Source organism: Schistosoma mansoni, chromosome 1 (genome assembly GCF_000237925.1).
Source record: "Schistosoma mansoni strain Puerto Rico chromosome 1, complete genome".
NCBI lineage: Eukaryota > Metazoa > Platyhelminthes > Trematoda > Strigeidida > Schistosomatidae > Schistosoma > Schistosoma mansoni.
The window spans coordinates 39,494,848-39,509,676 of NC_031495.1; the positions used below are offsets into that span (position 1 = coordinate 39,494,848).

General features: G+C 37.2%; 2 protein-coding genes across 2 annotated transcripts; one reads left to right on the forward strand and one right to left on the reverse strand.

Moving 5' to 3' along the window:
• Window positions 1–1,861: 1,861 nt before the first annotated feature.
• Window positions 1,862–3,112, forward strand: Smp_082990 (putative cornichon; the record flags this gene model as incomplete). Its single annotated transcript, XM_018794374.1, has 8 exons — window positions 1,862–1,997; window positions 2,032–2,100; window positions 2,134–2,246; window positions 2,279–2,422; window positions 2,456–2,471; window positions 2,670–2,876; window positions 2,910–3,028; window positions 3,064–3,112. The coding sequence occupies exons 1-8, from the start codon at window positions 1,917–1,919 to the stop codon at window positions 3,110–3,112; spliced, it is 798 nt and encodes a 265-aa protein (XP_018648794.1). The 5' UTR covers window positions 1,862–1,916.
• Window positions 3,113–8,549: 5,437 nt separating this feature from the next.
• Smp_167150 (putative wd-repeat protein) lies at window positions 8,550–14,240 on the reverse strand (the record flags this gene model as incomplete). Its single annotated transcript, XM_018794377.1, has 5 exons — window positions 8,550–8,783; window positions 9,863–10,107; window positions 11,587–11,884; window positions 12,572–12,853; window positions 14,130–14,240. The coding sequence occupies 5 exons, from the start codon at window positions 14,238–14,240 to the stop codon at window positions 8,550–8,552; spliced, it is 1,170 nt and encodes a 389-aa protein (XP_018648795.1).
• Between the last annotated feature and the right edge of the window lie 589 nt (window positions 14,241–14,829).

Genomic DNA, 14,829 nt, shown 5'->3' on the forward strand with positions numbered 1-14,829 from the left:
TGATACTGATAACGAAGTTTAATCTTTTCTTTCACGATTGATTTGTTGTTTTTCAGAATTGCATTGAGCAAGCTATCCATACACTTTGTTATACAACTTATGACTTCTGTCAACTAATTGAAAGGCTCAAATCTTTGTAATAATCAAGTCTATGCAGGTGGACAACTTGACGAATTTCTTAATATGGAAGTTTATGCGGAGAAACAATCCACACATTGACGATAACTGTGTTTTGTATTGACTACTATCGCGTTTATTCATCTAATAAGTTATCTAAATATAATATAAATATAACAACTGTAGTTTTTCGCACTTTAAATCTTTTTAGTATGTGTATAGTCCAGTTCGGTACTAATACTACTTTCATAATAGACGTTGTCCGATAACGGTAAATTTATCGTTTGATTGCCTAGTCTGTAAGATCTTACGTGAAAATCGCATCACTATCTACACTGACCCATCGTATCGCGACAAATAACAATACTTAGTACTTCTGAAGAACACATTTATGCTTGGGATATAATAATATATTTAATGTGAATATAAATAAGTTAAACATAATGAGCGCGTCTGCAACACTGAGTCATGCCATTCGATTGAATGAATATCTCCACGTTCACCACTTCCGACCTTCTCCAAGTGTTACATCTTTTTAGTTATTATATGCTTGACTCCGGAGACCATGTGATTAGGAAACAATGCCACTCCAATTATTCATCCGAATATACTGATCGTAAATAGGACTGCAGGAAGAGAAATGTTTGAGAAATGGCAGTCTTACCTAGTTATTGATTTTTAAGTGATAATTGTCTACTTTTTTCTCCACCACCATAGCGAAGTGTTCACCATACTTCTCAACTATCTGTTGTTTATGGATTTTCTGGCTTCTTTGAATTCGTATATACTCTTCACTCCGTCTGGGTAATGTTGTTGTATTATAATGGAAGTTATGCGTGTTATTTAACTTCCATCGGCTGCATGGTCTAAGTATGTGATGAGCTAATTAGTTTATTTATTTCGTAGTTGATTAAGCTTACCTGTAAGAGTTGGTCTTTTTACATATGTCAGTAGTATATGACGACAAGGATATCGACAAGTCATAAATGTTCGACAATTGCACTCGCAAGTGCCTGCATCTAGTTCATAACACCACAAAACTGTATTTAAATCGCATGTCCTTCAGCAGTTTACTTTCGCCGTGAATGTTATGCGTACAGGTGGTCTGAAAAGGGATGTAATTATGCATCCATACTTTTTGGAACTCCTTAAACACACCATCGAATTCAATCCAGTTTCCAAAACGCCTGCTCAATATTATGCGTCGAAACGCCTCACTTAAGTCGACCGAAATGTCTCTGGAACATAAATCATTACAAACATTACTCGTTAATTACTAAAAAAAGCAGCTATCTCATGCGATAATACTTCAGTAACTGAAGTAAGGACTAAACATTTAGGAATTACGGGTTACTCGTCATGTCGTCTTAATTCTCGCAGAAGACAACGATTCACACAAATTCAGAGTATCTTTTACTGATAATTTATACTGAATACGCAGTTTCGTGGACCCCTACAAATTTTAAACAAGGAGAGTGAGATTCAGTAAGGTAATTGGTATCCCAGGTCAAGTTACGAAGCAACAAAAGAGCCAAATTGTACAGTACAAAACAGAGTAAGCTAAATAAACGCTTTTGGCATTGATTTTGCGAATTTACTACAGCCAAAAACGACGCAAATACGAGAAAACCTGATATTCGTGCAACCCAGAGGACAACCAACCGACCCTTAACAAATCAAATACGGAATGACCGCCTCGTGTCAGGCCGTTCAAGGTCGCAAAAAGGGAACGGCGGGCAGGTTTGAAAACGCACTGACTTATTTACCTTGCCCGCGTGTTTTCCGTGGTCTCTGGAAGGATGGGATTCGGTCTTGTTGCTATTGCTTATATATTAGCATTAGTTTTTACGATTGCTCTTATATTCCTCGTTATTTTTCAAGTAATAGGGTTTGAGTAATAATAGTATTTCAAAGGTTATCTCATTTGATGAACTCCGAACAGACTACAAAAATCCTATTGACCAGTGTAAATCACTTAATCCGGTACCACTCAGCTTAGCCACTTATTGCATTTAGCTCGTACTCCCTGAATATGCGCTTCATGCTGCATTCACATTATTGTTTATGTTCACAGCCCAAATTGGGACTGTCTTGCTAAATGTGCCATTGTTGGCATATAATATATACAGGTATCCTCATTCAGTAATTCTAATCGTTTCAGGTACAAAAATCGTCCAGTTATGTCATGTCCTGGATTGTATGATCCGACTACGATCATGAACCATGATGAGCTTAGCAGAGCTATGAAGGAAGGCTGGGTGAAGCTTGCTTTCTTTATTATTTCCTTTTTTTACTATTTATATGGGTATGTTCCTCAAAGTATCCTAACCTCGTTTAGAATGATTTACGTGCTCGTCACTGACTGAAGAAAGACCAGACTCTTCAAAATATCAAAAATGCATAGTTCGACCTTTCATATTTTTTTCTGTGTATAATAGTTCAAATATAATGTCTTATTTTATAGTTCCTTCTTGTTTTCCTATTTAGTTACTGTCATTAAGTCCCAATATTGATATTTTAGAATGTCTCTGCTGTGTTCCTTATCAAATGAGGTGCCTGAGCACCCAGTTGTTAGTCCTCGCTCAGGCCATATTTTCGAAAGACGGTTGATTGAGAAATATCTCGGAGAAAATGGGACCGACCCAATCGATCAGCAACCTTTGGCAGTCGAGGAGCTAATTGATATCAAAACGCCGGCCTTTGTCCGTCCTAAACCTCCGTCCGCAACATCAATCCCTGCTATATTAAAGACTCTGCAGGTATTAAAAACTTAGTGATTTATGTTTTGTTAGGATGAGTGGGATGCAGTTATGCTACAATCATTTACACTCCGACAGCAGTTGCAGACTGCTAGGCAGGAATTATCACACGCTTTGTACCAGCATGATGCCGCTTGTCGTGTTATTGCTAGGTAAGTTAAACAGACATTTTTATTTGAAATGCTAGTTCGGGTGTCTCGGTCATTATATTTATATTGCTACCAAAGCAATTATGACTACGTCATGCGATGTGAGTCGCTAGCTTGGTCTTGAAGTTCTAGGTTGATTAAATCCCACTATTTTGTTCATTCGTGCTCATTTCTAGTATTTGTTACGAAGTTGATTAATGTTTCCATAATTACCATTACAAAAGGCTGTAATTCAGTAGTTCCCTCATTCTAGTCACCAGTTTGACTTATCTAAAGGTTTGTGCTAACCGGTTCTCCAGTTCGCGTGCTTCGCTAATTGCAGTTTCCATGGTCTCGAAACGAAATGCAGAATGTTGCGTCATTTAGCTATCACACTGAAAGGTCATCCGATAAAATATCGTCACCACCAAGGAATAAAGCTTAAAATGTTCCTCAGCCTGCGAATAGTATGAATAGCTACATTTCACAACAAGGGAACATCAGTATAAGTGAAAAACCTTTTAAATCAACCAAGCGGTTGTGAATGAGTCAGTGAAGGGTATGTGTTCGAGATTTAAGGGAAAAGTAGATTCAGATGCTTCTTTGTAATCAGTTTGGAGCAAAATCTGTTGCACACAATTGTTATCCAAATTGTTACTTATCAGTCGAACTAGTACATATATATGGACCATCCAGGTAAAAAAAACATCTGTAAACTTTACATTTTTACTACCTCATTTTATCATCAGTAATTCAAAGCCTATAATTTTATTTTGAAATGGGTTCCTTAGTTTAAACAAATATAAATTCGATTCAGTCTTGAGTGCTGTTAGAGGTGTGAGGGCAGTTATCACTTGCCGGTTGCCCACACCGTGGAAGGGTTCTTCTAGAAGTACCTGAAAAGTAAATTGGGTTAGAAGTGGTCTTAATGACCTGAGAGCGTGACCGCAGTGCCCAAGCGAAAACTGCTTGAGGCCGGTCACGCACGGCCTTTTTGTGGGGGATTTTTGATGTGTTAGCTCCGTTCTTCAGAGGACCTTACCGTCGGAGACGGATATCTGTGGGATAAGGCGAGGTTTGCATTTTTAGGGTCAACCTTTCCTAACCCCGTCCCTCCTTGTGGGAAGGCAGCATTGCTGTTGTGCTGGTTGTCTGAAGGAAACACCTTACAGCCGTCACACCTCTGTACAGTCAGCCGTACGACTTCGCCTTCGAACCTTGGGTTTGCTGCTTTTAGTCTTACCGCTCTTCGACCGACCTGTCTGGCATGGTAGGACCTTGAGGAACTATTGTTCCAGCCAGTATAGCTCGATTGGTTCATCACGATAGGCAAGTCCGACCACCACGTCAAGGTAGCAGCAACAATCGGGATGAATTTGATTACTAGTTACTGTAAGTAGTAGAGTAGATCCCACCATGATTTTTTCGGTTGTGAGAAATTGTTTCACTAAGCATTTAATCACTGATGTATACTCGTCCTACTACACTGTGCGTTGAAGCATTTGAACTATTTTATCATGTCTGCTGAAGCAATTGTCTATTTTAGTTTCACTCATCACTACTGTCAGTAGACTTGAACACACTCAAGTCATACTTAAAGTTCTGTAGTCGCACCACATTTTACTTGGAAACAATGTACCCCCTTTAAAAAGTCTATAGTATCTCGAAAAACCCTCTGTCGATTATACTACAAGTTATGACCGCATGCCAATTTGTTTCATTGTCTGAACCCTCTTGTATGCTTGTTGTCCTTTTGGTCATTTATTTAAAATTGTATGTGTACTGAATTTACGAAGAGAAATATATTTATATCAGTACTTAAACATTCTTGTAGTTCGGTTTCTCAGTGAATCGTGATTATTGCATGCAGTGAGATTGATTTCTGTTTCGTAAATAGCATCCAAGCTGTGTGTGTATTTTTTTGAACGAGTAAGCCCAATAACTATCAATGAATCTTGGTTACTCCTTTCAAATTAATGTGTTTACTCTTAAACCTCTTATTTAGTGTTTCTTTATTTACTTGATTACAATGCCACATTCAAGGCTAGAAAAGTGTGAAATCAGGTAGTGTGTTAAGTGTCAGCCATAGCCAAAATAGGTAATTCGGCCATACGTAAGGAATTATATCCTCTCACAATCTCATATATTAAGGCTCCATTGATAACCGGGATTAGTTCTTATTGAACCTAAATTGTCGTTATGCTCATTCAAGTGTACAGCAATCCGACAGAATTTTGATTATTTCTCTCCAAGATACAATTACATCCCAGTCAAACCTGCCTGCTGTCCATTGTGCATCAGTGCGCGTATACTTGAAATCGTGTACCTTAATCACCCACATAGTTTCGAAATCACGAAATTAAGTCTTGTATCACAAAAGGCTCTTTACTCTATCATTACTAATCAAGTGACAGCTTATGGCAAACTGCCATCTGATTTTACAACCTCAAGTGGTGTCTGACAAGGCTGTCCACTATCTCCATTTTCGTTTAACTTCATCATAGACCTACTGCTGAAAATAACGCTCTCGTCGACTGAATTTTCAGGAATTGATCTCCTTACAGGAGGTCCACTAATCGACTCAGAATACGCAGATGACATAGTCCTGTTCGGTGAAGACTCTGACAAAATGCAGAGTCTTTTGGTAACATCAAACAACAATGCCAGGATGTTTGGGATGCGTTTCTCTCCATCTAAATGTAAATTGTTGCTTCAGGACTGGTCTGCGTCAACACCTGAACTAAGGATAGGGAGTGAAGTAGTAGAACACGTCAACAACTTCACTTATCTTGGAAGTCTGATCAGCCCCAATGGGTTGGTGTCTGACGAAATCTCAGCACGGATTCAAAAAAGTTCGTTTGGCTTTTGCCAGCTTACGTCACCTATGGCGAAGGCGAGATATCTGTCTATCAATTAAGAGACGAGTATACTGCGCAGCAGTTCGTTTTGTTCTAGTTTACGGCTGTGAAACATGGCCATTAAGAGTAGAAGATACTCGTAAGTTACTAGTGTTTGAACACAGATGTCTTAGAAATATTGCTCGTGTCTGCTGGGATCACCGGGTAAGTAATAGTGAGGTTAGACACAGGGTATTAGGGAACGGTTGTAAATCAGTTGATGAGATTGTGAATCTTCACCAACTGAGGTGGTTTGGCCACGTGTTACGTATGCCTGAACACCGATTACCAGGACGCGCAATGCCGAGTAGTATTGGAGATTGTTGGAAGAAAGTGAGGGGCGGCCAAACCAAAACATGGCATCAGTGCTTGAAGTCACCAACCTCTAGTCCGAGTCATGTTGGTAGATGCAGACTACTTTGCTGGGGTCCGCGCGACTATCGTAACCAATGGTTGGATACTCTGTGTGACATGGCTCAGAACCGATCACAATGGTGCAGGTGCATTTACTCTTTATCTAACCTTAAACCTTGAGCTTAAAATCACTTTGTACCTTTCTTTCTACCAACTAATTCTTTCCTCCTGTATCATATCCTTATATGCAATCTCTTTTATATACTACTACCATTGAAGTAACTACTTCTATGAATTCGGTGTTCATCTCGTTGTGTTAATGAGGTGTGGCAACTTGGACTGATGCATACATGTGCTTGGTCCTACGTTGTAGCTGACTAACTATAATTATCGTGTGTTGTGATAGGTTGAGTAGTTGTCAGGCCTCTGTTAAAAGGATATAAGATTGTGTGTACGAAATGACCTGACGACAATAATTATCAATCGACCTCATCCTAATGTGAACGGAGTATTCATTGAAGTGTAGGTAAGGGACATAGTTGCTATAATCTTAATCTGTCATAATACTGTCGCTGGAAATACTACTATTCCCGCGTTATGAAGTGTGGAAAAAGATGCTTTGATGAAACAGATATTTTGCTGGATCTGATTAGATAACTGTAGTGTCTAGATACACAACTACTTACAGGAATTATTCGAAAACAAAAACTCCAAGTAACTCACACGGCCGTATATTTTAGTAAAAACTTAAGAAGACAGTATCACTAACAAACTGCTTTTGTGAACATTTCGAACTTTTAACTCTATTTGATCTTACTAATATGAAATAAATAGACGGAACAATGTCACTTTCTTAATGCGTTAACAAAGAATGGGAATTAAGTTCTGATGGTCAATGATTTTTACACATTCAGTTTTCGTATTACACATTGGATCAACGTTTAGTTTTAAACCAAATGGACGGACAGTAATCTAGTAAGTTCACCGATTACGGCTACCAAACACATCTTTGCACCTGTTACTCCAAGACAGTCGTACCTATCTATTATTCAGATTGACCTACAGGGTTATAGCCAACGGGAATTCACACATTTAGTGATAAAAGAATATTCAATATTTTATGACCAAATTGACCACCTATTTACTATAACAAAAGTAATAAGTCTCACACACTGGGACTATCAGGTATAGACCGAATGAAAAGTCAGAGGTTATAACAAGAGCACGTTATTGACCAATATTAGGCTGTAGTTTGTAAGGAAACAAACATACGTTGTTGTTTGAAAATGTGACCCAAGTCTATGGAGATACGTGTTTATATTTATGAATAGGCTCCGCATATACTCATGATTGTTGACCAATAAAAGCTTCCCATGCACTTTCGGTTCTCTAACTTACGTAACTAGATTTACTCGCGTATAAGAAGCTCAGATCTGCAGCACGTCGGTGAGAGTAGTTTTGCCGTGTTTGTGTAATGTAGAGATTCGGCATCGTGTGTCCGGGACGATAATTTATTTGGTGTCACTATCTTAAAACATCGACTTCCATGGCTTGGACGTGTTCTACGAATGTCGTCCCAGGGAATTCCACGTCGCGCATTATTTGGCGACGCTGGGACTGGTTGGAAAGAGTGGAGAGGTGATCAGTGTATGACATGGTGTCGTGGTATGAAAAAAAGCTGTACAGGACTGGCTTCTGTTGGTCCTCCACGACTCTCTGGTTGGGTTCCTAGAGATGGTACAACACAGTGGCTTGAGAAGTAATGGCCCAGAGTGGAAGCCAGTGGCGATCCTGCTGTAGCTTTCTTTTACTTTCTTCATGAAAAAGCAACTTCCTTAAGTGAATTTTTTCGGGTTGTATTTTTCCTAACTGGACTGCTTGTCCCATTATTATCATTTCCTTCTCATACACTAATTCCTGTTCGTTATTGTTCTCCTCTTTCTTATACGCACTTTACATTCACTATCTCTTCACACTCATTGTTATTGTGTGGCGCATATGTATTTGGTAACCCTTTGTACCAATGTGTCCGAATAACGAAATAAATAATAAGAAGCTCATGTATCAGTATGAATTGGACGACCACACAACAACAAAGTCTTAGGTGTTTCCTATTCCATAATCCCCCGGCTGAATTATTTATAATCACAATTAATAGAACTGAAAAGCATAAGATGTAAATACATAGATATTTTATAAAGACATAATATAATGACAATAATATTTGTGGTGTTGATATACAACAAAACAACGCAGAACAGATTGTGATAACTGCGAACAAAATCACGAGTACTTTATGTACCGAATACTTTTACTGAACGATCACGACTGGCTGAAATAACCGTAGTTGCATTCTCACCAAAGCGAACTCCAGTTGCTGGAGCCGTATGTGCATTGAACGAAATTAACTGATCCCACTGTTTACACAAATACACACGTACATCAGTACCAGCAACAGCAAGGTATGAACCAGACTGGTCGAATTCCATATCGCATATTTCGTAAGATGGCTGATCTTCACCAGGAATCTACAGTAAATTAATGTACACATTCGAACCGCAGACACAGCGTTATGAAATAGTCTGAACTACATCGTTTAAATTGTATTTCATTATGCTTAACTGAGATAAAAAGGTAACCTAAGCAAGAAACCTATAACAGTAAGACCTATGTGAATATCTACAATATTACATGGTCTTCAAATAAAACGCCACGCACAAAAGTAATTACCATTAATATTACCAATAATATTGGGTTCGAATCTCGCGAGTGCGGGATCGTGGATGCGCACTGCTGAGGAGTCCCATAATAGGACGAAACGGCCGTCCAGTGCTTCCAGGTTTTCGATGGTGGTCTAGCTTCAATTGACTCATGATTTCAACTTTGAAATATACTGAAATCTCCACAAATCCCCTTTTGATTACCATTAATATATTAAGAAGAATGGGTCATTATACAGAAAATGACAATCTTGCAAAGAATATAAGAATGTCATTTCATTCTGACTAAATGAAACAATGTGAATCAGTTGATTACCAACTGCGATTGTATGTATTGACGAATTTGATTATAACCAGTAAAAATAGTGCATTTATGTAAACAGAAAGTTTCCATGCATTAAAATCTTGAGGCTTCTCCACTTTAATGTTAAGCTTCTTTTCCAAATGAATAAATGGTCTATGTTCGAAGACAAAGAACCACAATCACTGATGAACTATGGCATGGATAAAACTACAACAATAGTTAGGTGATACACAAGTTTTAAAACGTTTTCAACATCACATCTAGCGTATTTGTTGTATTCTACAGTGAATTCAATTTCTAATATACATAAAATTCCAAATTTCTTGGTGAAAGAGCACTATTCTTTGAAGACAAGGATTTAATGAAGCACAGAATGTAAATCCACGAAACAGGATAAAGGACATATTTTACTGGAGGCTTAGATGTAATTCACCAATTATCAGTAGTGGAACTATTGATGGACAGAGGCTATGAGGTTAGTTTTCATCGACAAAACGATAACTATGAGACCACGACAGTGACTTGAAATAGCATACACGGTTACAAGAGTGAAAATGTTCAAAGAGAACAACAAATAACCTACCAAAGTTTTAAAGTTCTTTAATTTCCGCAGATCCCAGAGCTTCACTTGACTATCACCACCACTTGTAGCCAGATAATATCCGTTTTCCGAAAAAGCGACAGCTGTAACTGGTTGATTAGTACCTGAACCATGTGCGAAATTTGCGACATTGCGCCGTTCCTTAACATCCCAGATTTTTACCTCCCCATCAGCAGTACCGGTCCCAAGAATAAGACCGTCCGGATGAAACTGGGCGCAAGTAAGTGCTGAAATTACCATTTTAAAAAACCAAAATGTTATAATACGAAATATTTTACTTATTTTAACTACTAAGGATCACAGTACAAACTGAAATAATGGAGATTTGAAACTCCAATGAATGATTTTGATGTTTTTCAATTCTCCGAGCCAAATGGCTTAATTGTGGTTGCTTTCATTTCGGTGGTAAAACTTTCAGGAATACACCAATGACACTCAAAAACAGTGATAGAACATGGACTAACTAAATATAACTGGTCTACAACCAACAATACGAAAAGCAACTATCGATGTAGATTTCAAGTTCATAACACACTTTCATAAAGATCGGAAATAAATTATTGCTCACGATTTCACCTGAAATTAGCAACACATATAACTTGAATGCCTAAACAATATTACATTTAGTGGGGGATTCGGTGGGAATTTATACAGAAATATCTACAAAAGGTAAAACATTATTTGAAATAAATGAATTATAACTCTGTCAGGGATACTGGATCCCCGAAAATCACTTGATAAACGCCTCATTCTTGTAATTTAGTTATGGAAATGTCAATTTTCCATTTCCGTATTAAAATGGCTTATTTCAACCTTCCCTTCGTTTCCCACCTGGAATGATCTTAAATGTCTTTGGCTCGTTTTCGCATCTAGTACGCTATTTTGTGACGTTTTTCAGGGACATTTTTGTATTGTATATATATACATGAGTTGTGTACTTGTTCGTTCTCTCTTCCAAGCCGTTTATGATTCTGGACTTCTTTCTCTATAGTTAGCAAAGTTAGTGCGGAGAGGAACAGATTAACTTATCCTGTTGTTGTGTTGCTGACTTTCGTTCCGTTAGCCGGCCCTAGGTGATATCTTAATCCCTCGAACATAGAAAATTTACATCATAATCTTGAACAATTAAAGATAACAGAAATCACAATTGACAATGAAGTTATTAGAATCGTGAAACACTCAGAGGAATTGTTCATATCAATCAAACCGAAAGAAGTCAAACTTCGGAACTACCCAATACAAAAGAACAGAATAACACGTGTTCTCTAAACAAAACATTTTCATACGATATTCGTAATCATTATTGTTTCAAGACACTAGTATAAGTTACACAGAATTATCTATAACCGAAATAATGATAATAATATTGATAATCATAAATGGGACAGCTTACAAAAGCACTTCCGTGTATAAATCAAATTACACCTAATTACGGATTATCTGTGCAAAGCTGCAAAATATACAGTAAATTATATTCATTTATAGTTGACATAAAACAGAGATGATATCTAAGACCCATTGAATTCGAATGCGGTGGGACTAAACATCCATTTTTACTTGAGTTTAAAAGTGTTTTCATTCTTGATTGACAAACGCAATCACATTGACGGTAAAGTACTTTTATGCATGAAATTTTGGTATTGCTAATCCTCAGTGGTATAAATAGTCATAGAACTATGATGAAAATCTATTTATAGAAAACTGACCCTGAATACTGCCAGATTTATCGACGGCGGAAATTCTAACCAAAACGCGTCCATGTCGCAAATCACTGAATGCCCATTGACCATCTGAGCTGCACGAAAGCAAATAATCTCCAGTTGCATGAATACTTAAACCAGTTACAGATCCCTTGTGCGCACGAATTATACTTGCACATTGACCTTGTTCGACACCCCATACTCTTAGCGTTGTGTCAGGCGAACCTGTGAACACTAATTCTTCAGATGGATGATAAACAACCTGTGTAACCTTTTTGTTATGTCCTTTGAGAATGGATATGACCTTTTAGATGAAAATATAGCACAGCGTGAATAAATAACAACGCTACAACTGTACTGATAGATTTCCGTAGTAAATAATACAAAAAAGCAAATAGAAGCAAACAAAAAACACTGAAGTCATATTTTAGGAAAGAATATACAAATTTACTTGAAAGCAGAACTTTCATTCATTTAGCTTGATAAGAACGAAATCAACATGTAGCATTAAACTAAATCAGCTCTATATACCTCTAAAATACACATAACCAAATCCCAAACTAATACTTGTGATTACTGCACGAGCATTAAGTGTTTTTTTACACAAATAAAAGCTACGTGCTTTGGCAAGAAGTTACTAGTCTATTAGTTTTAAATAATACAGCATTTTATCATTCCGCTAAAATTCAGAAATTAGAAAATACATATCCTGTAACCAGGATTATGCTCGTGTAATAAATAACACCTACTGTGTGACAGCCGATATTATCAACCTGATAAAATTCCAAAATATAGGGCGGAATTCGAGACTTGACAGCGAAAAGTCTACCAAACATGCCCAGTTTTTGACATACGAATATCTTGAATGGATCACAACAGTATGGTCTTTTCCCTATATTTATCCGTGAAATTGAGCCAAGTTGAAGAACAACACATTACCTCTATGAGGTAAAATGAATGTTGACAAAAGCAAAACATGGGGAGAACTTACTTGTGACGTAGAAAGATCAAATACAACAGCAGTTTTGTCATTACCCCCTGTTACAATCCTCTCAGGAGATGTCTTGCTGATGTCAAGACAATTAATCCCAGGCATGCTAGCGGAATGAAGGCCTACATGATTAGCCAGCTGCTGGTATTCAGAAATAGCTCGCGATCTAGCCAATCCTTCGGGTACTGTTTTTCCACGTCGTTTTCGCTCTGCTGTAAGCTGACTAGCTCGTTCTTGTAAAGTGTTGATAACGTCTTCGCTTATACCAGTCTCTTCTTGTAGCTTTAAGGAATCAAATGGTAATAAAATTAAATGGAACAATCGCACGAAGTCGAAATTATGGTAAAAAAAACTAACTCAAAGGAAACGTACATGATCATGGAAAATGATAAACTTAGGGCTGATGTACACAAAAGCCTCAAAATCATATTCTTTGCTGTTTATGAATAGGGGAGAATTTGTCATGTGAAACATGTTTGACACTTATTTCGAAATAAATGATTAATTTTGAATTCAACGGAAAAATACGAAGAGAATATTTATTCGTTTATCTAATGAACGTAAAATTAAATCACTATAATCCGAATCACTAATGTTCGTTATGGGTTAAATTATTATGAAAGACCTCTCCCTAAAAAAATTTTGGGTAGTGATTACAGTGTAACAACAGACAAGAGAATGAAAAGCAATTAGGCCTTCGATAGAAAGTAGACAATAAAAAAATAACGAGTACTGCAATAACCAAGTGTAATTGGATGAAGTAAGTTAAGAACCATGCGTCTTCAGTGACGGTTAACAGTAGTACGACCCTTGCTACATTAATAGAAATTCAAAAGCAGTATCCGCTAATCCAGAGCTCAGCAAACTCTTTGAACTCCAAAATACAGAGAAAATATTATCTTGAGAGTTATAAATTTAACAATAAGAATCGAGGGCATAGAAAATGTGGAAAAGGTCTTGGGTATGAACCTATAGGGACATGTATATAATGGGATCAAAATTAAGATTATACAGGTAGTTTTTAGAACACAGGTCACCATAAATGGGCAACATGTTGGAACTGTTGACATCATCATCACTAAATACATCATACCCTACGGTCTGCCCAAACTGGCTTTCAAGGGAAACGTCTTTGAAATCCTACAATTGGATCTTCCACTTCTTACTTACTTCAGTACTATAAAACAATCACTCTGAGACCTATTATTACTATGAAGTACCTACCTGTACAAAATAATACAATTTGGAAGATAAATGACACTACCTCAATAACCGGCTAAATATATTTTATATCCAGTCCTAACTGATATGTAATGCGCACATATAATCAGTGACACAACATGATGAAAAACCTAGAGTGTACAACCATCTAAATATTTTTTTTTTCTCATCAATACACAATAATGCGGTCCCATCAGACTTCTTGAAACTAGGGCTTGATCACCTTAGTGTACAAAAATATATTAAAATCATAGGGTGTAGGAGGAAATTCTTAGAATAAAACTCCAATATCATAAGATACTATCAGAGATAGATACCAAAATCATTCCATTCTTACCTGGTTTGAATCTACAGTACTTGAGTTGTCACTTGTGTCTGAGGATTGAGGAACAGTTGGAGCTGTGCCAGCAGGAGGTTGATGAGTTGTGTTAATATTTTGAACATTCATCTGAGATGGTTGTATTATACCAGCTTGTGGTTTTAATGTAGCCAAAGCTTCACGTGCAGCTGTTACTTCCTTTGTTAGCCTATAAGTCCGTTTTTACACGTTTAGTTAAATTAGCGGACTCATCATTTTTCATAGTATTAAAATTTGAAACGAAACACCATCTCAACAATATAATATAGAGTTCTAAACATAAAGCCCAAGTTGTTAGAATGAATGTTATAACCGGAATGACACTTAACAGTTAGCTTTGATTAGATTTTTTTAATTCAGGATCATAAACCTCATTTGTAAAATAGCGCCAAATATGTATGACTTAGTGAATATTTGTAATACATGACAAGGATCAAACGCTTAGGTACACTATTGGATGCTCTGAATGACAGTATGTTAATAAGCGCCTGTTTTTCGACTGTCTCATGGAAGCGAATCTGGGCCTTGTCCGTTTTTCCATGCAAAACCCCACCAATAGAAACGATATTACCGAAAAGTGTCCCCATTATTGCCGAATTATCTGGGATAGCGAAATTTACCCAATGTTTACAGTAAAGTTTTATGAATGTACAACAAGAAGATAAGTAGGGAATACAGA